This window comes from Muscardinus avellanarius, assembly GCF_963383645.1.
Source record: "Muscardinus avellanarius genome assembly, chromosome: 7".
NCBI classification, from domain to species: domain Eukaryota; kingdom Metazoa; phylum Chordata; class Mammalia; order Rodentia; family Gliridae; genus Muscardinus; species Muscardinus avellanarius.
Window position 1 is genome coordinate 64,989,983 of NC_137793.1, and position 25,629 is coordinate 65,015,611.

At 39.9% G+C, this 25,629-nt stretch overlaps 1 protein-coding gene across 1 annotated transcript in view; it reads left to right on the plus strand.

The window, feature by feature from the left end:
* ENAH (ENAH actin regulator) overlaps window positions 1-25,629 on the plus strand; it is a gene marked incomplete at both ends in the record, with an annotated part of 166,385 nt that overhangs the window by 130,112 nt on the left and 10,644 nt on the right. The window contains 7 exons of the mRNA XM_080698912.1: window positions 9,979-10,247; window positions 11,464-12,261; window positions 15,024-15,325; window positions 18,156-18,301; window positions 18,446-18,503; window positions 19,493-19,541; window positions 22,989-23,055. Of these exons, the coding sequence (XP_080555038.1) occupies window positions 9,979-10,247; window positions 11,464-12,261; window positions 15,024-15,325; window positions 18,156-18,301; window positions 18,446-18,503; window positions 19,493-19,541; window positions 22,989-23,055 (1,689 nt within the window). The remainder of the gene's footprint in view (window positions 1-9,978; window positions 10,248-11,463; window positions 12,262-15,023; window positions 15,326-18,155; window positions 18,302-18,445; window positions 18,504-19,492; window positions 19,542-22,988; window positions 23,056-25,629) is intronic.

Here is a 25,629-nt window from a genome sequence, read left to right on the forward strand (position 1 = left end):
TGTATTCCTCTCATTTTGTTTTCCAGGATTAATCACTTAACCATATTTACTTTTAGTACCGCTGGTGATTTATCAAGTTAAATAAATCAAGTTACAGATAGTAGATACTAACTCTCCACTCTGAAAAGTGAAGTGTTCTTTACTTCCTTGGTAGTTATCAGCAGTTGCTATTTTTCATTCTTTCGCTGGTTTCTTTTTCAGATAGCACCTTGTCTTAACTTTAGACAATCTCTAGCTGCTCTGTAGAGGAGCAGTCATTCTGCAAACTTCCCTATCCCCCTTCTCTGTCCCACCATCTGAATTTTAGAGTAGTATCTTTATTTATTACTTTTCCTATTTTCAAGGTTCATGAATTTGTAGTCTTCTTATAACTCTTAGGAAATCTGTCTTTATATATGTAATCCCCTCTCTCCCCATTTGTAGCATTCTTTCAAACTTTCTTGTAGCCATTGTAGCCTGAGATTTCATAAAGATGTGGTGAAGCATGTTTCCATTTATCTAGCTCAGGACTTCATGGCTCTTCTGCTTGAGGACTCATCTAAACTTTATTGCTTTGGCCATTTCCATTTCTCTCTCTCTCTCTTTTTTTTCTTTACTGTTTTTTTCCCTCTGGTCAAATGCTGTACCTTCTGGGTTATTTCCTTATGACACTTTTCTCATTTTCTACATATTTTTATTTTTTATTCTTGGCTCTTTCTTTCTTTCTTTCTTTCTTTCTTTCTTTCTTTCTTTCATTCTTTCTTTCATTCTTTCTTTCTTTCTTCTTCTTTTTTTTTTGTGGTACTGTGGATGGAACCCAGGGGGCTTTCTACCTCTGGGCTCTACTTCCAGACCTATTTTATATTTTATTTGGAAACAAGGTGTCACTAAGTAGCTGAGGCTGGCTTCGAACCTGTGCTTTCTCCTGCCTCAGCCTCCCAAGTGCGGAGATTACAAGCTTGCGCCACCATGCCCAGCTGGCAATTTTCTTAACATTATATTTTAGATCAGCAATATTCAGTAAAGTCATATATGAATAAATTTTTACACTAATGAAAGTAAAAAAATATAGGAGAAAACCACTGAATCAAAGATATTGCCGTTTTAACATAAAGTAAGTATAAAATCATTAAGCTATTTTACATTCTAACTTTCATATGCCATCCAAATTCAGTGTATATTTTACATGTAAAGCATATTTCTGTTTAGACTAATCATAAATATGCAGTAGCTGCATGTGGCTTATGGATACCTAATTGGACAGCACAGTAGTAGGTCTTTTATTAAAAATTTAATTTCCAGGATTTTTTTTTTAATGTACTGGATGTGGAACCCAGGGACATTCTACCTCTGAGCTAAACCCTCAGGCCTATTTTCTTAATCTTTATTTTGAAACAGGGTCTCACTGAGTTGCAAAGGGCCTCACTAAGTAGCTGGGACTGTCTGCGGACCTCAGTCCTCCTGTCTCCCAAATGTTGGGATTACAAGTATGTGCCATCATGCCTGGCTCAGGATCTTTTTCTTTTTGTATTTTTTCCTTGTTCATAATGGCCTGTACATTTATGGCTATACCTTCAATATCTCTTGTTTTTCTTCCTTTGCTTATTTCCCTTATAAAGCTTTGTATGTGTTCATCTTAATAGTTTTATTCAAGGAGCTGGTTATCTCTAGTGGTGTGTTTATTTCTAAAAGGAGCAAGGGAGAATGCTAGCAGAGGGAGAGCTGGCAGGCCTCTAGACCCCACAAATGATGAACTGTCTGTAACTCCACAGAAGCCCGAGCGCCTTTGAGGCAGCATATTTCATTCCTTCATTGAGTAGCTTTCTGTGGTATGGCTATGCCATCCACTGACAGGGTTGGGGGAAGAGTGAAGCTGGTGCTGCTGGGATAGTGAACAGAAAGCTATAATCTAACCATATGACTAAGTACCATGAAGAAAAACAGCAGAGTAAAGGGGATTACATGTTATGTCAGGCTAAAGGGAAGTGCTGGTTGGTAATTTTTTAAGTTTGGTCAGGGTAGATCTTACTGAGATGAAATAAAGGAAGGAACTAGCCAAGCAGACATCAGTGTAAGTGCATTTCATGCAGGGGAACAGTCAGCACGATGGTCCAAGGGCAAAATCATGCTTCTATGTATAAGGGAAAACACAAAGGGAGGTTAGAGCCAGGAGAACACAATAGAAGAGGGGAGTAGGAGGAGATGAGGTGAAGGATAAGAGGGGCAGATCATGCAGGACCTTGAAGACTATTGTCTGCACTTAGTTTTTATTGTGAGAGAAATGAAGAGACTGGACAGTTTGTGTGTGTGTGTGTGTGTGTGTGTGTGTGTGTGTGTTTCTGAGGATTGAACTCAGGGGCAGTCTACCATGGAGGTATACCCCAGACCTATTTTATTTTTATTTGGAAACAGGGTCTTAACTAGGTTGTTGAGTCTCAGTACTTGCTGAGGCTGCCCTTGAGCCTACAATCCTCCTGTTTTAGACTCCCAAGTCTTGGGGTTATAATCATGCACTACACACCTCGCTCTGGCTTAACATTTTAACAGGATCAGATGATAAACAGTTGGAGGTATGTGCAGGGCTGTGATAGCAACTCAACAAGAAATCCAGGGAAGAAGCTATTCTAATAAATGAGGCAGGAAATAATTGTTGCTTCCACTAGGTAATAGGGGTTTGAGGATTCAGGATCTTATTTGTCCTGGTAGATTTTATGGGGGGAAGGTATGAGAGAAGGAAAGGGGTTGAGATTTTTAGGCTAAGTTAGTGGACAAGATAGAGTTGCCATTTGTCAAGGTGGGAAGGAGTATGAGGAGAGCAGGTTTTGTTGGAAAAGGTCAGAATGTTGAGGATGTCAGGTTGAGATGGTTAAGGCCACCCAAGTAGAGATGCTGAATAGTCTAAGGCAGACTAGGAAATAAGTCTGGACATTCAGTTTCTTCCTACACTTTCTGTCATCCAGAAATTGATGATAAATTTACTAATGATAATCCTATTCAGTGTTCTACCTTGTCATGAGTGTATTTACATACATTATATACATTCTTAGGGAATTTCTAAGTGGAGAAAGGTAGTTTGACTGCTCATTCTGACCTGAATTAAGAGTGTAGGCACTTCTCTCTTGTCCCCTTTTTACTCAGCACTCCTCATGGCCACCTCTCTTCACATCCAGGGTGATTCTTTGTCCTGGCATTTAGGAGCCTGCCCAGTGTATCTTTCATCTCTCATGACTGTCCCTGTGCACCATACTCTTTTGTTCAGTGTCACCTCCCCTTCATGTCCCTCTCATTCTTTCTGTGTTATCCTTTTCTGTATGCTCATCTTCACCCAAACTTACATTGATTGTTCTTTTCTAAATTGCTTTAAGTTAATAACACAGTTTATATTTCCTTCTGATAAACCTAAGGAAACAAAAGAACCCCGAATATAAGTGGTAACTTAGTAGACCTGCAAAAGCTTAAAACTAAGTTAGGCCATGGAAGAGAAGGAGTAAACTGCCATGGTGGTGGCCCTCAGTACAAGCCACTGCATAATGCTAAAGGCAGATGATTAGTTAAGGTCTTTATAAGGGCATTAGGGACCCACATTTTTTCCACCACCTCTGAGCAGGAGACTTCAGATTTCCTCTGATAGAGGTCGGACTGGGGATACTTTCAGACAGTGCTGTTCAATGGAAACAGTGTAACCACATGTGGTTTAATATTTCCAGGTACCACACTTTATACATTTTTTAAATAAACAAAATTAATTCTAATAATATGTTTAAACATCAAACATTATATTAATAAGTCAACGATGAAAAAAATTTAGAGATATTTTAGATTCTCTTTTTGTACTAGGCCTGTGACTAGTAACTTCCTATTAGAAAGCACAGCACACTAGACAGGGCCTGGCAGGCTAAAGCTCACTGGCAAATTGACCCTATAGACTGATTTTAAATAGCTAAGAGTTAAGCATGGCTTTTACATCATTACAGCATCATTTTAAAAAAGAAAAAGGAGATGAAAATGTTCCTCAGTAATTAAGCACTTGCCTGGAATGCACAAGGCCCTGGGTCCAATCTGAGCATTGCAAAAAATGTAAAAAGAAAAAGGTAAATGAAACAAAGAAAAAAGACTGTGCTGCAGAGACATTAACCTGGCCCTTAAAAAAAAAAAAAAAAGGCTACTGAGCCACGGTCTAGAATGAGGTATAACAGGCCCATCTGTAAGGGAGTGAGCGAGGTACCAACTGGAAATGAGGATTAAGTGAAAGTTGGCCACATTGGTCTTTTTCCTTTGTTCAGCTCCTAGACACAGGCAGCCATACCATAGAGCCCAGGCAAGACACTGTAAGATTGTTCTTTGGGGAAATTACCATTGGCCAAAAGAACAGACAGAGATGTTGACACTCAAGATCCCTGCTGGTGACTGACTTATTTAAGGGCTTCCAGTGAGCTGTAGTGCTAGTTCTGAACATATTGAATAGACAGCTAGAGATCATTAAAACCTGCGAGGACAACTTCTATCACATGAAGGCAGACCAAAACAAACAAATAACTGACATTAGACAAAACAGCCAAAATACAGGGAACAGATGAAAACCTAAAATTTTGTTATCAGAGAACTAAGAGAATAGGTTTTATTCAGAAATCAAACATTTTGATAGTTATAATAATTATTATTACTATTACTGTAATTTGCAGTACTAGAGATTGATCCCAGGGCCTTCTGCCTCCAAGTTATACCCCCAGCCCTATTTTTTATTTTGAAACAGGGCTTCACTAAGTAGCTGAAGCTAGCCTTGAACCTGCAATCCTCCTGTCATACATAGCCTCCCAAGTACTGTGATAATTATTTTAAAAGAATCATCCAATATAATGAGAAAAAATTTTCATGATAATAGTGATAAAACATAAAGCTGGGTGTGTTGGCACACTTGTAATCTCAGTACTTGGGAGGCTGAGACAGGAGGATTGCAGGTTTGAGGACAGCCTCAGCAAGTCATGAGAATCTCAGCAATCTAGCAAGACCCTGTTTCAAAATAAAAATAAAATAGGCTGGAGATATAGCTTGGAAGTAGAATGCCCTTGGGCTCAGTCTCCAGTACCATTCTAAACAAACAAGCAAACAAACAAACAAACAAACAAATAAATAAATAAAAATAAACCATCCAGGCATGGTGGCACACACTTTCAGCATTTGTGAGGCTGAAACAGGAGGATAGCAGTTCGCGGACAACCTCAGCTATTTAGTGAGGCCCTTTCCAACTCAGTGAGACCCTGTTTCAAAATAAGGAATAAAATAAAAATAGGCCTGGGAATGTAGCTCAGAGGTAGAATACCCCTGGGTTCCATCCTCAGTACCACAAAAACAAAACAACAACGAAAAAAACAGAGGAATATATATGAGAAAGAAAGCAAAGTTAGATCAGATTATGCGGTCCAACATTTAAACGGTAAGAGTTGTAGGTGGGAGAAATGTTAGGAAGTTGATTCTTCAAATAAATCATTTGGAGAAATTTACCAGAATTCAGTGATATGGTTGTGTAGATCAGAATTCTGCAAACTTTTTTGTGAAGGGCCAGATAGTAAATATTTTAGGCTTTGTATCTTGCCATAGATAATGTATAAATGAGAGTGTGGCGATATTTGGCCCCTGGACTGCAGCTTGATGCCATATTGTCTCGCTAAAAAAGGCTCACAGAGAGGCTGAAACAGGATGATTACAACACATTACTGAAGATATGGGCTCCACAGGGAAAAGAGAAAGATTCTCCACCGGGGAGCAGTGTGTCTGGGTGTAATGCCCTGGTCAGGTCCCGGGATGGCCGTGAGGACACACTGCTAGAATGGTTCTTAGAAGACTGAAGAAGCCAGGCGTGGCGGCGCACTCCTGTAATCCCAGGACTTGGGAGGCTGAGGCAGAAGAATCAGAGGTTTGTGGCCAGCCTCAGCTACTTAATGAGGCCCTCTGAAACTTAATGAGCCCTTGTTTGTTTGTTTGTTTGTTTGTTTATTGCAATACTGGGATGGAACCCAGGGGCAGTGCAAGCTACACCCCTAGCACTATTTTTTATTTTGATACAGGGTCTCACTGAGTTGCAAAGGGCCTCACTAAGTAGCTGAGGCTGTCCTTGAACCATGATCCTCCTGTCTCAGCCTCACACATGCTAGGATTCAAGCATGCATCACCACACCCAGCTCTGAGGCCCTGTTTTAAAATAAAGAATTTAAAAGAGGGGAACTGGAGGTGTAGCATGGAGGTAGTCTGCTGCTGGGTTAATCCCCAGTACCACCAAAAAAAAAAAAAAAAGAAAAGTTTGAGAACATTCTCAGCAATATAGCAAGATGCTCAGCAACTTATCGAGATCCTGTTTAAAAATGAAGTAAGACTGGGGGTGTAGCTCAGAGGTAAAATGGCCCTGGGTTTAATCCTCAATATCACCAAAAAACAAACACCCAAGACTGAAGAAAATTATGGCCTTCTCTTTCCTAAGGTTCAAGAACAGCCTTAGCAGCTGGGCATGGTGGCACACACTTGTAATTCCAGTACTTGGGAGGAATTACAAGTGTGTACAAGGTAGCTTGGAGGTAGTAGAATGCCCCAGGTTCAATCCCTAGTGCCCCCCCCCACCAAATACTAGTCTTTAGCCCTAGTATAAGAGAGGGGAAAAAGTGTTCTGAGGAATAAAAATGGCAGTGAATAATATGATGCATTAATATTGATGTTTTCAAAATGGCATTATTTTATTGGGAGAATGGAGAAGGAAGAATTTTAGGAGTTAGAGTTGTAGATTAAATAGTTTGTATCATGGGATGCTAATACATGATACACAAATCTGAAAAATCATGAAGTAATTGTTTAAACAAATTACACAAGAAACAAGATAAATACCAGAGTGCAAAACATGGTTGGCTTCTAGGGAGGTTTATCAGAACGTGTGCGGGTTGGTAAGATTAGGGTTTTATTATAAGCCTTATAATACTATTTGACTTTTTAAGCTAGTATTACTTTGATAAGTTTACTTTTTATTTCAATTAGTGTGGAGTTTATTTTAGATGTTAAACCATATTGATTTGATTTAATACCTTTATAATAACATGATATACATTTCTGTTCATATATATCATTTGTTAAATTGGTTTTTGTTACCTACTCATGTTATTGATATTTGGCTTCCTTGACTGTGATGGAAAAACATATTCTAAGGAACATGAGTCAGTCCTGTGTTAGTCTCTGTACAGAACATCATTTAGTTAATATCTATAAATAGTTTGCGAATCACTACTACTACCTGAAAGTTATAAAAAGGGGAGTAAATAATCCTAGCACAGAACTGAGGAATTGCAGCAATGAAAGTGTATAATCCTCGCCTCACCCTTCAGAGGCAGGATGGGCCAAAAGTTGACCGGCTTCTATTGTAAGTATTGGCCTGTCCCAGGAACTTTGTCATATTAAAACTCAACTATCTTATGAAGTTTTACCCATGTTTCATTTGCTAATAAAGGAGTAAAATGCTTACATTGTACTAATAAAACGTATCTATGTAGTTTTATTTTCTGACATGTTAATAACATCAGTGTTACTGTTACCAGCATTTTTTCTTGTCTGCTCTCCCATTATGTCAAAATTGAAATCCTTCTCTATTTACTTAACCCTATTCATTATAAGTAAGGCCAGATAATTTTATATTTTGTTATTTGTATTTTACATGCTTTTAAAAATAAGTCTTTGAGACAGTATGTGTACGTATACATAGATTTTCAGAATATAGTACTAACTTCATTATGCTGTTTGATAAATCACTAGCAGCTGGGCTTTTTGAGGGATAGCATTATCATTGTGGGAATTATGGCAAGAAATTAGATGCTTTCAGAAGAATGTTTTTAATAAAACTCTAGACAGAGAATAGTCACTGTTTGTTTTGGTACTAGGGATTGAGCCCAAGGTCATTCTACATCTGACCTACACTCCCGGCCCTTTTTTATTTTCTTGTTCTTAGTTAGGATCTTGCTATGTTGCTGAGAGTCTCACTAAGTTGCTGGGGCTGTCTTTGAACCTGTGATCCTTCCATCTCATCCTCCCAATTACTGAGATTACAGGTGTGTGTGGCCACACCTAGCTACTTTTATTGTTGTTGGTTTTTGTTAAAATAACTGTATCTACAAGCCAGGCATGGTGATGCACACACGCTTGTAATCCCAGCATTTGGGAGGCTGAGACAGGGGGATCGCTGTTCTCAGCCTCTTAGTGAGGAGGCAACTCAAGTGAGACCCTTTTTTCAAATAAAAAATAAAAAATAGGGCTGGGGTAGAATGCTCCTGGGTTTTATCACCAGCACCACAAAAACAAACAAACAAACTGTATCTAATGAATAAACTTAACTAGAGTTTTTATTAAAGATCCATGTTTTTAGCTTTTTCCTTTACATTATGTGCCTCCTCTTTCATTTTTATCTAAATTATAATACAAACACCCAGTTTTTAAAGCTTATAATAAAAAATAGCAGTTCTTTTTTCTAATAATTTGAGGCGCAGAAGGGCAGACAGAATTGGAGGGGCTGATTCTTTGAAAATGTGTTAAGTGGGCACATACCTGCAATCCCAAGACTTCAGGATCTGAGATAGAAGGGTCACAGGTTCAAGGCCAGCACCTGGTAACTTAGTGAAACCTTGTTTAAAAAAAAAAAGGTTGGGGGTGGTAGAATGCCTTGAAGTTCGATTCCTAATACCAAAAATAAAGTGTAAGTGTGTATATGTGTCTATATATACTGTGTGTGTGTGTGAGAGAGAGAGGAGAGAGGGGGGAGGGGAGACAGAAGAGACAGAGACAGAGACAGAAACAGAGACAGACTGATTTGGGATTGAACCTAGGCGCTCTAACTTTGAGCTATACTTTAGCCCTTTTATTTTTTATTTTGAAATGGGGTTTTACTTAATTGCTGAGGCTGGCCTCCAGCCTGTGATCTTCCTTTCTCACGCTTACAGGCATGCATCACTGCACCTGGCTACCCCATGCATCATTGCACCTGAGTGTTAACTGTAATTGCCCCTGGGTGTGACATTTCAATAACTTAAGGTTTATTTTTTTCCTTCTTACTTAACTATGTGTGTGTTTTTTTTTCTAGTACAGTAAATGCTTATTTAGTGCAGAGCGCATGGTAGCTCATGCCTGTAATCACAGTACTTGGGAAGGCTAAGACAAGAATCGCAGGTTTGAAACCAACCATAGCAACTCAACGGGCCCCTTGGCAACTTAGTGAGACCCTGTTTTCAAATAAAAATAAATACTGCTGGGTAGGGTATAGCTCAGAGGTAGAATGCCCCTGGGTTCAATACCTAGCACCACACACCAAAAAAAATCTTATTTAGCTATTGTGGCCAGCCATTGCATTTTTTAAAATGTTGATTTATTCCTTGTAGAGTTAATATTTGTTATATTTTAGGATGAAAATTTCAGTTTTATAATTTTTATTAAATAATGACCTGTTAAAATGATATGTTCATTTATATGAAAAGTTCATTTATAGCCAGGCGTGGTGGTGCACACTTGTAATTCTACCACTTGGAAGGCTGAGACAGGAAGATTGCAGGTTCAAGGACAGCCTCAGCAATTTAGTGAGGCTCTCGGCAACCTAGTGAGACCCTGTTTCCAAATAAGAAATAAAGTCAATCTGGGAGTGTAGCTTGGAGGTAGAATGCCCCTGGGTACAATTCCCACTACCACACACACAAAAAAAATTCTTCTATTTGTAACAGTCACAAAAAGTACAGAGTAAAATGAGACTTTAATATGATGTGCTGAAACATTCTGCCAGTAAGAGCTTAATAAGAGAATCGTTTCCATTTGTATAAAATGTAAGTCATCTCTCAGGTAGCTTTTCTTTGTATGGATGAGTAGTGTTGGTCTCATGCTCCACATCGCTTTTATTTAAATCAAATATAAAGTGAACATAGGTTCATTTTGAGTGATGAGTAGTCATAGATGCATATTTTTATTTTTTTCTATTTTTAATTTCAGACAACTGCAAGATCAGCAGCGACAAAAGGAGCTGGAAAGGGAGAGGCTGGAGAGGGAGCGTCTGGAGAGGGAGAGGCTGGAGAGGGAGCGCCTGGAGCAAGAGCAGCTAGAGAGAGAGCGGCAGGAGCGCCTGGAGCGGGAGAGGCAGGAGCGGGAGCGGCTGGAGAAGCTGGAGCGCCTGGAGCGGGAGCGGCAGGAGAGAGAGCGGCAGGAACAGCTAGAAAGGGAGCAGCTTGAGTGGGAGAGAGAGCGCAGAGTACCAAGTGCTGGTAAGGACCCCACAGACTCCTGTGCCTGCACCCCAGCTCCCGCAGTTGTTTATTAGGGCTCACGTGTAAGACGCGTGGAGTTAAGCAGTACACTTTGAAATGGTGAAAACATGCAGCGCTTGCTGCTTTAATATCACCTTTTTATCTCTCTCTTATTGCTTTAATTGCTAAGAGACTTAAAGAAAGCTCTTGGAATTTTTTATCCTGGCATTCTAATTCTTCTAACTTCCCTATAAGTTGACTATAAAGTATGAGTGTTATATGGGAAATTTTTTATATTGGATGAACTTTTCTATATTGGAAATTTTTTTATATTGGAAGATATTTCCCTCATGATTTTGCTTAAATTGTCTCAAATATTGTATGTAGTATTAGAGTACTATGCAGCAAGAAATTTATTGGTTACAGTCTGAAGTTTTTAAAGAAAGAATTAAAATAGTAAGTGAAAATATCCTTTCTAAAACTGACAGGATGTTTACATATGTTTCCCAGTCTTGAAAAAAAAAAAATTGAAAATTGAAAATGGTAGAATTTGTTGAAATATGTAAAAGTTAAGATATGGCTAAAAGTTTGAGGTCTTTTAACATTCGTTAAATTTAACATTCAATTTAGTATTGAAGCATTTTAATTCTTTATGGCCTATGTCAAAGGTCTCAGTGTAGGTTGATTAAGTATTATTTTGTTGATTTATTGTTTAAGTTCATTCATTTGTTTATAACTGCCTAATATTTTCTGGAGTTGGGGTAACAAAACACAACTTTTCCTACATGTAACCATTGAATTAGGTTCCTCATTCTTTGTAGTAGACATTTTGCCAGTTTTGCTATTTGCTGTTTTTAAAAACAACCAATTTTATTCTTCTGTTTGTGGTCTTATTCATGCAATTGTAATGTCCTTTTAGTAGGCTAAATAATAAACATTAATTAAGGCTACTATTATCCTTTTCTTGGAAAAAACAAATCAACTTAATGCATTAATCTGTATACTAGAAAAAAAAAAGAAAACTTCATCCTCTTCTGGATCTTGAAATGTATTTACTTACAAGTTAAAATTTTCTCTGGCAAGACTGTTATTTGCACATGTGCCTAATTCTCTAGTACTAACTGTAGTCTACATTTATACATTTTGTCTGATTGCTGGTTTTATGGCTTCACTAGCTCCCTTTTTCTCTCTCCTTTTTTATCCCGTCTTGCTGCTGCTTCCCACCTCTGTCCAGCTCCATCTTCAGACAGCTCCCTGTATAACGCTCCACTTCCCGAGTATTCCAGTTGCCAGCCTCCTGCAGCACCTCCTCCATCCTACGCTAAGGTCATCTCAGCTCCAGTGTCAGATGCCACTTCTGATTGCGCTGTAGTGACTGCTTTGCCACCTACTTCCACACCCCCTACACCACCACTGCGACACTCAGCGACACGTTTTGCAACATCTCTAGGTTCAGCCTTCCACCCTGTTCTTCCCCATTATGCTACAGTTCCTCGTCCTCTGAACAAAAACTCTCGACCTTCTTCTCCTGTGAACACACCCTCTTCTCAGCCTCCAGCTTCGAAGCCCTGTGCCTGGTCTACTTCCAGTTTCTCGCCCCTCCCTCCATCTCCTCCAATAATGATTAGCAGCCCCCCCGGCAAAGCTGCTGGTCCAAGGCCTGTGCTCCCCGTATGTGTTTCTTCTCCTGTGCCCCAAATGCCTCCATCACCAACAGCACCCAATGGGCTGCTGGACTCTGTAACATACCCAGTGTCTCCACCGCCTACCTCAGGGCCAGCGCCGCCACCACCGCCGCCGCCCCCACTGCCTTCCCTCGCTTCACTCTCACACTGTGGACCTCAAGTCTCTCCTCCTCCAAGCGCCCCCATTGCCTCAACTCCCTCATCCAAGCCCAGTGTTCTCCCTTCTCCCCCTGCAGCCGCCCCCGCCTCTGTGGAGACTCCTCTAAACTCTGTGCTGGGAGACTCCTCTGCTTCCGAGCCAGGCTTGCAGGCAGCCTCTCAGCCGGCCGAGACTCCAGCCCAACAGGGTAAGGCTTTTGTGTTTGCTGCTTACAACTGATGAGTTGGAAGTATTGCATAGCATCACCTTGACCTGCTGAGTGGATGAGTAGGGCAGTTTTAGTGGTTGAACATCTGTATGCCATAGCACCATGTGGATGTGGGTATTTAATTTGGAATATTAAAGGTAAAAAGTAATTTTTATTTCTGTTGTATTTGGAAGATATATTGGAAAATTTCTTTTGACTAGGTTTTGGTATGTTCTACAGTATCATAAAAGGTGTTTCTAGTATTTGAGGACCCCCATACTAACATGTTATTTTTCATTGTCAAAATAACAAAATAATGGGAAATTAACTTGACCCATTTGGTCTATCACACAACAAACATATGATCTAAATTGCTTACTTTTTAGGAAACAGATTTATATAACGTCCAGCTGTAGTCACTTGAATAAAGCATCCTGGAGTTACCCTGGGAGCAGTTCTAACCTTGGGTCCTTTTTATGTTGGCCTCTCCTGTGTTAGTTTTCCATATTGTACTTAGAGGATGGTGCCACCCTGAGGAGCATCCTGACTTTATAGGTGAGGGAGAGAGGTAGCGGGGTTGATATATGGCCCAGATTACATGCAGTATAATGATAGAAGGGGTGGCTAAGACAGAATAGCTTCCTCCAGTTATTCCCCACCTTTTCCAAACCACATACTTCACTGCTTGGCAACAGAGGAAGGGCATGTAATCTTTAAGTATGGATTATTTGTACCTAGAAGGACCTGGTTCTGTAAGTAAATAGGATTATGCTTAACAATTCCACCACCATCACCACTGCTTTGAATACAGGATTTAGGGAGAATTGCAGAGATAATACTGAAAACAAATTTGTACTTAGAGTAAAAAATGTTGGAATCTGATTAAGAGTGTGGTTTTTAAGCATACTCTTTTTGTGTGTGTATGGTACTGGGGGTGGAACTGAGGGGCTTTCTACCTCCAGGCTATCCCCCCAGACCTAGTGTTATACTTTATTTGGAAACAGGGTCTCACTAAGTTGCTGAGAGCCTCACTAAGTAGCTGAGGCTGGCTTCGAACCTATGAGATCCTCCTGTCTCAGCCTCACAAGCTCTGGGATTACAAGCATGTCACACCTGGCCCTTGAACATAAAAAAAAAGTCTTAGTTCCTAAAATTAATGAGACTTTGTTATTGATGTGAATAACTTTTGTTATTGACTTACCAAACTTGCTTAAAAGTTGAATATGTGTAATCTAGTATCACTGTGACATTAACACTGGGGAAAGAGAGGCACAGCCATTCTGCCTTGGTGACCGGCCTGCTGTATCCTCAGAATACTAACCCTGCGCAGGACAGCCTGTTACTCTGCTCTGCGCTCCTCTGCAAGCAGTTTTTTTTTTTTTTTTTTTTAGCACTTGTGCAAATGCTAAGGCTGCAAAAGTTAGCAATTATGCAAATAGTACTTTTTGGTGGAGGGGATACTGGTATTGAACCCAAGGGTATTCTACTCCTGAGCTGTACCCCCAGCCCAAATTTTTATTTTTTATTTTTAAACAGGGTTTTTACTATGTTGCCAAGGCTGGCCTTGAACCTGTGATCCCCCTGTCTCAGCCTCCCAAGTACTGGGATTATATGCATGTGTCACCAAGCCTGGCCAAATAGCACTTTGTCCTAAGAAAACCCAATTTTAAAGCTTAAAGAAAGGGGTACCCACTCATTCAATATTCTGATAGTTTTATTCGTTCTCTTTGTGATTTGACAAGGTTTGAACATTTCTTGTATTCCCTCTTGAGGGACAAAATAACATGCTACCGTGTAACTTATTTGTTTTATTTAGAGATACTTTCCTCTTCCAAATTTTATAGATATTTATTTAGCTTATTTTCTGAAACCCCATGGAAGGGGGCAGGAATGAGGAGAGACTTGATCTGTTGCTTAGTTCTATTACTAACTAACCCTGCACAGGAGGACAGCCTGTTACTCTGCTCTGCGCTCCTCTGCAAGCAATTTTTGTTTCACTTGTGCAAATGCTCAAGTGAATTTTAAAAGTGAGTAGTTGCTGGGCATAGTCGTGCATGCCTGTAATCCCAATATTTGGGAGGCTGAGACTGGAGGATTGAAGGTTCACAGCTAGACTCAACAACTTTGTGAGCCCTCAGCAGTTCAGTGGACTATTTCAAAATAAAAAAAAAAAAATAGGGCTGGGGGTGTAGCATATAATCAGAACACCCCTAGCTTCAATCCCTAGCACTCAAATTGATTATTAAGCAAGTAAGTAGATATGGATATATAGTTATATAGATAGATAGACATGTATAGATTGATACACATATAAATACTTTAGCTTTATATTTTAGTATCTTTTAAAAACTGGAATAGACTTTAAACATAATAAATCGAGCCCCTATGTAATAAGTGTTTGTAATCAACCTAATTTACCATGGTATTGTATATAACTGCCCATCAAGCCAGGTGTGGTGGCGCATGCTTGTAATCCCAGCATTTGGGAAGGCTGAGACAGGAGTATCGTGGTTTGAGGACAGCCTCAGCTATTACTTAGTGAGGCCCTTTGCAACACAGTGAGACCCTGTTTTAAAAAATATAGAATAAAAATTAGGGCTGGGCGTGTAGCTCAGAAGTAGAACACCCCTGGGCTCTATCCCTGGTACAACAACAACAACAAAAAAAAATATTTTAATTAAAAAATAAAAATAACTGCCCATCAAAAATAGTATCACTTAGCTCTAGTGTTGATGGTCTGTCTTAAAATTTCTTCCTCTCAGGCATTGTCTTGGGACCACCTGCACCTCCTCCACCCCCACCACTCCCTCCAGGTCCTGCCCAGGCCTCAGCACTCCCTCCTCCCCCAGGACCCCCTCCTCCACCTCCACTGCCATCCTCTGGGCCTCCACCCCCACCCCCTCCACCCCCCCTTCCTAATCAAGTACCCCCTCCCCCTCCTCCTCCTCCTGCCCCTCCCCTCCCTGCATCTGGATTTTTCTTGGGATCCATGTCAGAAGACAATCGCCCTTTAACTGGACTTGCAGCTGCAATTGCTGGAGCAAAACTTAGGAAAGTGTCACGGGTAGGTACATTTCCAAATAATTGTATTTTTAAATATGTCTTATGCTTTCTGAATGTCTAAAATACTGGATTTTAGCTGGGCGTGGTGGCACACGCTTGTAATCCCTGCGCTTGGGAGGCTGAGACAGGAGGATCGCACGGGTTCAAAGCCAGCCTCAGCTACTTAGTGAGGCTTTCAGCAACTTAGTGAGACCCTGTTTCCAAATAATATATAAAAAAGGTCTGGGAGTATAGCCCGGAGGTAGAAAGCCTCTGGGTTCCACCCCCAGTACCACCCCCAAAATTAAATAAATAAATAAATAAATAAATAAAATAAAATAAAATAGTGGATTTTTTAATGTTCTAATTTTATGAACCCTGTTACTAACTTTGTCTGTTGTTTTTTCCCTTATGGTACTGGGGATTGAACCCCAGGGTCATTCTACCTCTAAGCTACACCCCAAGTCCTTTTTCATGTTTTGTTTCTAAAGAGGGTCTTTCTAGGTCACCGAGAATCTTGCTACATTGCTGAGGCTTGGCTCACACTGTGATCCTCCTGCCTCAGCCTCCCAAGTAATGGGATTATAGGTATGAGATACCATGCCTGGCTAACTTCATTGATTTTTTTTTTTTTTTTTTTTTTTTTTGTGGTACTGGAGATGGAACCCAGGGGCCTTCTACCTCCGGGCTACACTCTCAGACCTATTTTATATTTTATTTGGAAACAGGGTCTCTTAAGCCAGCTGAGGCTGGCTTCAAACCTGCGCAATCCAGGGATTACAATCATGCGCCACGACTGGCTAACTTCATTGATTTTAAAAGAATCAAAATAATTAAAATTTACAGAAAAGCTGCAAGAATGATAAAAAGAATTTCTGTGAACCCATCTAAATTTCTCAGTTAACATTTTATCAACATTTGCTTTTTTATTTTCTTTGTGTACATTTCCTTCTCTCTGTACATAATTTTTAGACTCGATTATAATAAATTGAGTCAGAAACATTATGCCCTTATTTCCCTATAATTTGTAAGAAAAGGGTATTCACTTACACTGATCACATTAAAATTACCAAATCAGGAAATTGAGCATTGATAGAATATAGCAGGATGCAAATGCATTTGAATTTATTTTGAACTATATTCAAACCTGTTTTCCAATAATAGTGTGTGTGTGTGTGTGTGTGTGTGTGTGTGTGTGTGTGTGTGTGTGAGAGAGAGAGAGAGAGAGAGAGAGAGAGAGAGAGAGAGAGAGAGAGAGAGAGAGAGAGACTTGGAATTGAGCCCAGCGGTGTTTTACCTCTGAGCTACACCCCAACCCTATTTTTATTTTGAAACAGGGTCTTGCTAGGTTGCTGAGAGTTTCACTATTTGCTGCGGCTGTCCTCAAACCTGTGAGGATTTCTGGTGTATGCCACCATACCTAGTTTTATTTTTTGTTTTGAAGCAAGGTCTCACTAAGTTGCTGAGGCTAGACTAGAACCTGCAACCCTCTGTCCCAACCTCCTAAGTACTGGGATTATAGGTGTCACCATACCTGGCTCAAGAATGTCTTTTAGGGATTTTTTTTTTTTTTCTGGTTTAAGGTCATTTGTTGCTTTTATTTGGAATTTCTCTTTAATTTACCAAAATCTGTGACAGTTTCCCAATCTTTCTTCCTTCTCAACATTTTTGAAGACTGTCAGTTGGTTTTGTTTGTTTGTTTGTTTGCGGTACTGGGTATGGAACCCAGGGGCATTCTAACTCTGAGCTACACCTTCAGCCCTATTTTTATTATTTTGAAACAGGGACTCACTGAGTTGCAAAGGGCCTCACCTAAGTAGCTGAGGCTGTCCGAAAACCTCGATACTCCTATCTCAGCCTCCCAAATGCTGTGATTACAAGTGTGTGCCACCACGACTGGCTTCAGTGTTTTCTTGTTGTTGTTTTTAGATTGTTCTTCAGTTTGGCTTACTTTATTTTATACTTAAGATTACATTTAGGTTATGCATTTTGGAGACAAAAATACTACCAAAGTTAAACTGGACGTGGTGGTGAACACTAGTAATCCCAGTACTTGGGAAGCTGAGACAGCAGGAGGATTGCAAGTTTGAGGCCAGCCTCAACCTTGTGAGACCCTCCACAACTTAGACCCTGTTTCTAAATAAAAATAACAAAGTTGGGCTGGGGGTATAGCTGAGAGATAGAATGCCCCTGGGTTCCATCCCTAGTGCCACACTTTTTTTTTTTTTTTGGTGGTACTAGGGTTCCTGGAAGCCCTTCTTCCTCCGGGCTACACTCCCAGACCTATTTTATATTTTTGAAACAGGGTCTCTTACGCCAGCGCGGCTGGCTTCGAACCTGCGCGATCCTCCTGTCTCCGCCTCCCAAGCGCGGGGATTACAAGCGTGCGCCACCACGCCCGGCTAGTGCCACACATTTTTTTTAAAAAGTTATATTCTTCTCAGTGTATCACATAGAGAGACATGATATTTAATTCCATTGTTGGTGATGTTAACTTTGATAAAGATCCTATTGATATATAAAGCCAGTACTATTCACTCTATTGGTTCTTAAGGTCTAAGAAAATATCTGAGAGAAAGCCTCAGCTGCTTAGTGAGGCCCTCCGTAACTTAGTGAGACCCTGTTTCAAAATAAAGAATAAAAAATAGGGCAGGAGGTGTAGATTGGAGCTTGAATGCCCCTGGGTTCCATCCCCAGACCCCCCCCCACACACACACACAAAAAAAAAAGTCTGAGTATTTTTTGAAGCTAATACTGTTATGTCGCTTCTGTTTTGAAAGTAATATATTAATAAACATGAATAAACATGATTGTCTAACATAGGAAATTCCTGTGTGTGTGTTCTTATTAAGATGGAGGATGCCTCTTTTTCAAGCGGGGGGAATACCATTGGTGTGAACTCGGTCTCATCTAAAACAGATGCAAGTCGTGGAAATGGCCCCCTTCCTTTGGGGGGCAGTGGTTTAATGGAAGAGATGAGTGCCCTGCTGGCCAGGAGGTAAGGAATGTGATTGCAGTGGACATGTCCATGATCGAGAGTTTCACTCCTTTTGTTCTGAATGCAACATAAGGACAAGCTTTATCTTTTATGCCAAGATTCTGAGTTAGATGATGTTTTTAACCCAGTTTGCCATCTTTTTAGGAGAAGAATTGCTGAAAAGGGATCAACAATAGAGTCAGAACAAAAAGAAGACAGAAGTGTAAGTGAATAGTCTCCACCCCTTCAAATACTAAATCCAAGCATAGCGCATTCAGAAAACTGTGCCAGACATTATTCATCTGAACTTAGTTTAAACTTACATTTGTTTATCTGTTTAAATATCTTTAAACAACTTATTTTGAGTCTTTTTTTAAATAAAAATTTAAAGGCATTCTTAAATGAGTTGAATATGTGGGGTTGTGGGGAAAAACACTCAAGCTCAAACTTATAGCTTATTGTTCTTATGCCCACCTTTAAACGAGTAAATGACCTCTTACTGGTTTTTATTTTTTTCCATCTCAGGATCCCAGTTTTCTTTCATTAATGTAAAAGGAACTAGATTAGATCAATGGTTCTCTGTGTGGACCCTGTGGTTTTCAGCGGTGCCCTGTATGACCTCCATTCCCGTTTAGGCTGGGTAGGCTCTGCCCTGTCTGTCCTCTGTGGTGCTCACCAGATCATACAGTGTCTCTCCAGCACCATGTGACCACCTCCTATGCCATTCTTCAAATCTGTCTCACATTTGGCTTCATAGGATTGGCTAGAGCAGGTTCTTAGAATATGTCAGGAAAAGAACTGGGGAAAGTAGAACGGAAAATGCTAGGGACTAAGAGAAGGGGAAAGTCTAAACTAGAATGGAAAAAAGATAGATGGAGGAGAAGGTTGGAAGCAACAGAAAGAATATGGGAAGGAAAATGTAAAACACTAAATGTAGCCAGGCATGGAAATGTTTGCCTAAAATCCCAGTACTTGGGTGGCTGAGACAGGAGGATCACACAGGTTTGAGGCCAGCCTCAGCAACTTAGCGAGGTCCTCAGCAATTTAGTGAGACCCTGCTTCAAAATAAAAAATGAAAATGAATAGAGCTGGGGCATGACTTGGAGGTAGAATGCCCCAGAGTTCAACTCCCAGTGACACAAAAACACTAAATGTACACAGCAAGGATTTCTAGTGGATGTGATATTAATTCATATGTTTCTGTATATTTAGGAAGATTCAGAATCCATAACTTCTAAGGCCTCTTCAACAAGTACACCTGGTAAGCCTAGGAAAATATTTTAACTGTCACAACCTTTTTCTACATATTAATAGTACTCAATTAAATGCATCTTCCTTTCCCATGTTTGGACCAGTGACTGTTTTGTCACTAACTGTTGAAGTCTGTTGTTCATACTCGAAGACATTGACTTTGTTCTCTGCTCATTGTAATCCCAGAAACTGCTGTTGGCTGTCTTCCTGATACTGTGATATCTGTTAAATAAAACTCAATATTGACATCGTGTCACACACTCGATAGGCCCCATAGAAGTGAAAAACGAAAGCCTTGAGCACAGAAAACTCATGATCCATTTGGGAAGATAAGACATCTCTGAGGAAATTTTCAACGGAGGAGATTATACAAGGAGTCACCTGGGCCATCTTTATGGAGGAAAATGACATCTTTCTTTGCATTGTAGAGTGAAAAGTAGGGAAAGGAGTGATATTTCAGGAAGTATGTCATAAGCAGAGTCAGTCTAATATATAGAGAGACTAGGGGATGGTAAATAGGTTTGCCAGTCTAGAAACGAGAGTTCTTTTTGAGTAGTATTGGACCAGTGAGTTAGAAACAAAAAGGTTGAGAAATTTTTAAGGAAAGGGTAGAAGTTTAGGTTTTATCTTGCAAATAGTACACTGACCTGTAATCACTTGTGTTGCTATGTAGGATCAAGGGAAGACTGGTTAGGAGGCCAGCTGGGATCTCCACCAGTGCTGTTGAGACCTAAAGTGTTTCCCAAGACCCTTGAGGTAGCCTAGCCTCTGCTCTTCCTGAAACACACCTGGAACCCCTTAGCGAAAATGGTCTTACTCCCTGTGCTCCTATAGATCTGAACAACTCCTCACAACTAGCTGCATCCTTTTGAGGTTAAAAGAGGGTTCTGGCCGGGCGTGGTGGTGCACGCTTGTAATCCCAGCATTCGGGAGGCTGAGACTGAAGGATCGCGGTTTGAGGACAGCGGCTACTTAGTGAGGCCCTTTGCCAACTGAGTGAGACCCTGTTTCATAAATACAAAGACTAACACCGGGCGTGGTGGCGCAGCTTGTAATCCCTGCGCTTGGGAGGCGGAGACAGGAGGATCGTGCTGGTTCGGAGCCAGCCTCGCTGGCTTAAGAGACCCTGTTTCCACATTAAAAAAAAAAAAAAAGTAAAAAATAGGTCTGTGAGTGTAGCCCGTGGGAGTGTATCCCAGAGGCAGAAGGGCTTCCAGGAACCCCAGTACCACCAATAAATAAATAAATAAATAAATAAATAAATAAACAAACTAACTAAAAAAATAGGGCTAGGGTGTAGCTCAGAGGTAAAATGCCCCTGGGTTCCATCCCCAGAACTAAATAAATAAATTTAATAAATAAATAAATTTAAAAGAGGGTTCTGAGCTGGGTGTTTGTTACTCTAGTACTTGGGAGGCTGAGTCAGAAGGTTGCAGCCAGCCTCAGCAAGGCCCTCCTTGCAACTCAGTGAGACCCTGTTTTAAAATAAAAAATAAAATAGGGCTGGGAGTGCAGCTCAGAGGTAGAATGCCCCTGGGTTCAGTTCCCAGTACCACAGGGGAAAGAAAGGGGGCAAGGGTTTCTGATTTGGCTAATGGAGAAAAGAAGTTTAGCCACTTGCCTTCAGAATTTCCACCTGCCTCTTTGTTGACAATGTCCTGATGACTACTCTACTCTCTGTTGTCCCTCAGCGTCATTCAGGATTTATTCTGTTCACCTGCTTGGGCTTGTGTGTTGGATGTGTTTCTGATTCTCTCCATCCTGGACACCATCTGATTGTTTGGTGTTCCCTGGCCAACTCTGGATTTTGCCCATCACTGTGGCAGTCATTGAAAGAATGTCTTAACTCTTAGAATGTAAAAGAAGGAATAACAATACGTGAAAAGCTGAGACAGGAGTATTGTAGATTTGTGGCCAGCCTCAGCTACTTAGGCCCTCCACAACTTAGTGAGACCCTGTTTCAAAATAAAGAATAAAAAATAGGCCTGGCGGTGTAGCTTGGAGGTAGAATACCCCTGAGTTCAATCCCCAGTATGTGTGTGTGTGTGTGTGTGTGTGTGTGTGTGTGTGTGTGTGTGTGTGTATCACACACACACACACACACAGGAATGTAAAAGAAGAAATAAAAAAAGTATAATTAGAAAAGAAGAAATTGATGACTGAGTAAAAGCAAGGTCAGCAGTCCCTTTAGGCTTTGCACACACTGCCTGTGTTTAGAGAAATCCAGAGCATGTGCTTCCTGGGTGGGTTGTGTTTAGTTTGGTATATGATATTTTGAAGTGACTACATTCATACTCAGAGCAGTGTTTCATAGTTAAAACTAAACTGGGCATGATGGCTCACCCTTGTAATCCCAGTACTTGGGAGGCAGAGACAGGATGGTGGTGGTTTGTGGACAGCCTCAGCTTCTTAGTGAGGCCCTCCACAACTTAGTGAGACCCTGTTTCAAAATAAAGAATAAAAAATGGTGCTGGATGTTGTAGCTTGTAGGTAGAATTCCTCCTGGTTTCATCCCTAGTACGGGGGACTGGGAGGACTATGCATTGATATCACACCTCAGATGTAGACTTGGTTTTCATCCACTTCTGATTTAATCCAGCCATTCAGGAAGGCCAGTGACAGGGTCAGTGAGTCAGCCAAATTAGAAAACAGTTCTCAGCACCACAGATGGCCACCAGAGGGTCTTTTGTAATAAGAGTTTAGAGTGAGCTTACTCTAACTAGAATTTTAACTAGAACTTTAACTAGAATTGTCTAATAAGTACGAAGAATTAAGAACCAAGGAAATACATGACAGATCATGCCTGTCATCCCAGTACTTGGGAGGCAGAGACAGGAGGATCACAGGTTTGAGGATAGCCTCAGCAACTTAGCAAGACCCTGCCTCTGAATAAAAACTAAAGGAGCTGGGGGTGTAACTCACAGGTTGAATGCCCTTGTGTTCAACCTCTAGTCCCCAAAAGGAAAAAAAAAAAAAAATCAAGGAAATAAAATAGAAATACATGAAATTTATTGAGTTGATTGTTTTTATCAAGAGAACTATGTGGATTTAAAGGAAATGTTGAAGTACACAAATACATTAGATTATACTTCTTACTGTTTCACATTGACACTAAAAATAGCTTGAAATAAGATAGGTAATACCGTTCATTCTAACTAATTTAAACTATCCTAATTAACTACAATTATTCTTTCTTCTGTTATGTTTATTAGAGAAACTTCTTACTATTTGACTTAAATAACATTTATATTTTATCATCTTAAATTTTTAAAGAAACATTAGCTTATTATTTCTTATTTTAAGATCTGAAATTGCTTCTTAGAATTCTTTGTTTAGAAATTACATTAAAAATGTTTCACTTATAAACAGGTGTGATGATATTTTAGTATTTTGTTATTTGTTTTATAACAACTCTGGAAAGCATATGGGCATTAAATAACATTTGTTTCTTTTGAAGAACCAACTAGAAAACCTTGGGAAAGGACAAATACAATGAATGGCAGCAAGTCACCTGTTATCTCCAGGTATTAATATTTTCCTAAGTTTTATATTACATGTGTATTTAAAAATTAATATACTTTCACTATAGAAAGAATCCAGTTGTAGATAGAAACTGTACAAAGGAAGCCGGGCGTGGTGGTGCACACTTGTAATCCCAGCATTTGGGAGGCTGAGAACAGAGGATCGCGGTTCATGGACAGCCTCGGGTACTTAGTGAGGCCCTCCACAACTCATTGAGACCCTGTTTCAAAATAAAGAATAAAAAAAAATTGGCCAGGGGGTGTAGCTCGGAGGTCGAATGCCTCTGGGTTCCATCCCCAGACCCACAAAAAAAAAAAAAAAAAAAAAAAGAAGAAGAAGAAGAAAGAAAGAAAAAAAAAGAAACTGTACAAAGGAGCACAGAAGCATCCATAATCTGGTTACTCAAGGTCCAACCACTAAGCTCACTGGTTTTTGCTAGTGATTAATAAAATTCACCCTAGCCTGGGCATGGTGGTACAGGCTCTAATTCCAGTACTTAGAAGTCTTGAGACAGGAGGATTGCAGCTTCACTGACAGCCTCAGAAACTTAGATCCTGTTTCAAAATAAAAAATAAAATAAGGCTGGGGGTGTAGCTCAGAGGTAGAATGCCCCTGGGTTCAATCCTCCAGTACCAAGAAAAAAATTTTATTAGCCCAGATTGTCTGAAATCATAAAATAGCTTTATTCCTCCCAGTTTATTTTCACAAAAACTAAAGAATTGAGAGAATAGTACAGCCAAAATTCATATAACTGTCACCTTGGTCCACCAGTTATTAACATTTTGCCACACTTTTATTAACTATATATCCATCTATATATTTTTTTCTTCTGAATAGTTTGAAAGCAATTTGCAAATAAGTGCTGCTTAAGAACCAGGGCGTATTCAGTATATCCAGAATACCATAATTATAACTATCTAGAAATTTAACATTGAACAATAACATTATCGATTATACATTCACGTTTCCCCATTAATCTGAAGAACATCCTTTATAGGTTTTCTAAAAACCTAATATTTGTGAGAAACTGAAATTATATACTAATATATTTTAAATATAAAAATATTTTTTAAACTGAAAATCAGCTGGATGATTTACTTTAAAGATGAGTATACTTTATATTTAAAACTTTGAATTTGGCCGGGCATGGTGTCGCACGCTAGTAATCCCCGCACTTGGGAGGCAGAGACAGGAGGATTGAGCAGGTTCGAAGCCAGCCACGGTGGCTTAAAGAACCCTGTTTGCAAATAAAAAAGTATAAAATAGGTCTGGGAGTGTAGTCCGGAGGTAGAAGGGTTTCCAGGAACCCCAGTACCAAAAAAAAAAAAAAACCAAAAAAAAAAAAATTTTTTTGAATTTGTATTGTAGAAATTTTTGTATCAATTGAAACTTCTAATAATAATCAAGTTAGAAAAGATAATGCGCAGAACAAGACTAGTTAACTCATCTTTTTACAAGTGGCATGTGAGGATAATCGAGCAAATTCAGTATTCCTTAGCCAGTGGGCATGTTTATCGTTAGTAAATTTAAACCACAGGTCTTTAACATAGATTAAACTTTTCCTTGGTATATCAAATAGTTTAAAAGGCACATAGTTTTCTCAGACCCCCCCCCCGCCCCGATGGAGGTAGGTGAGTATGTAGAGTTACAGATTTTTTTTGCTTTAACTTTCTGAGCTACCTACCTTAATTTTGCCTCATAAAAACCAAACTTGAGTGGGCCATGGTGGCACACATCTGTAATCCCAGTACTTTGGAGGCTGAGACGGGAGGATCACAAGTGTGAGTCCAGCCTCAGCAACTTAGTGAAACTGCTTCAGAATTAAAGGGGGATAGCCAGGCATGGTGGCACATGCTTGTAATCTCAGCATTTAGGAGGCTGAGACAGGAGGATTGTGATTCGAGGACAGCCTCAGCTATCACTTACTGAGACCCTTTGCAACTCAGTGAGACCCTGTTTCAAAATAAAGAATAAAAAATAGGGCTGGATGTGTAGCTCAGAGGTAGAATGCCCCTGGGTTCCATCCCCAGTACCACACACACACAAAAAAAAAAGGTGAAAGGGGAATGGAGTGTGGATGGGGGTGTAGCTCAGTGGTAGGATGCTCCTGTGTTTAATCCCCAGTACCGCACACACAAAAAACAAGCAAACTTGACTCTAATTATAGAAACCTAATAAAGGAACGTCAAATATAGATGACTTCATATTACCACAAACCTGTTTTACATTAGCTAAATCAAAACTTGGATTTGGTTTTTGTGTGGTTTTTTCCTTTGGCAGAAAGATTGGTGATGACATGATCGTTTAAGCTCCACAAAGAAGCCAGACTTTTTGAATGTATAAAAGCTTCTCAGAGAGGGAAAGACAATCATATTTAACTTCAGAATAAAATGAAGGGAATTAGTTTGGGTGGGCATTTTTTTTTTTTTAGAAGAGCAGAAAAATTGCACACTTAACGTTTCTCAGATACCTGTGTTGACCTTCTAACACATTTCTGACAGTTAGAGATTTTCTTCAGTAGAACATTGTGAAGCCTGATTTGTCAGGTATGTAACAGAGAACAGAACTGCGATGTG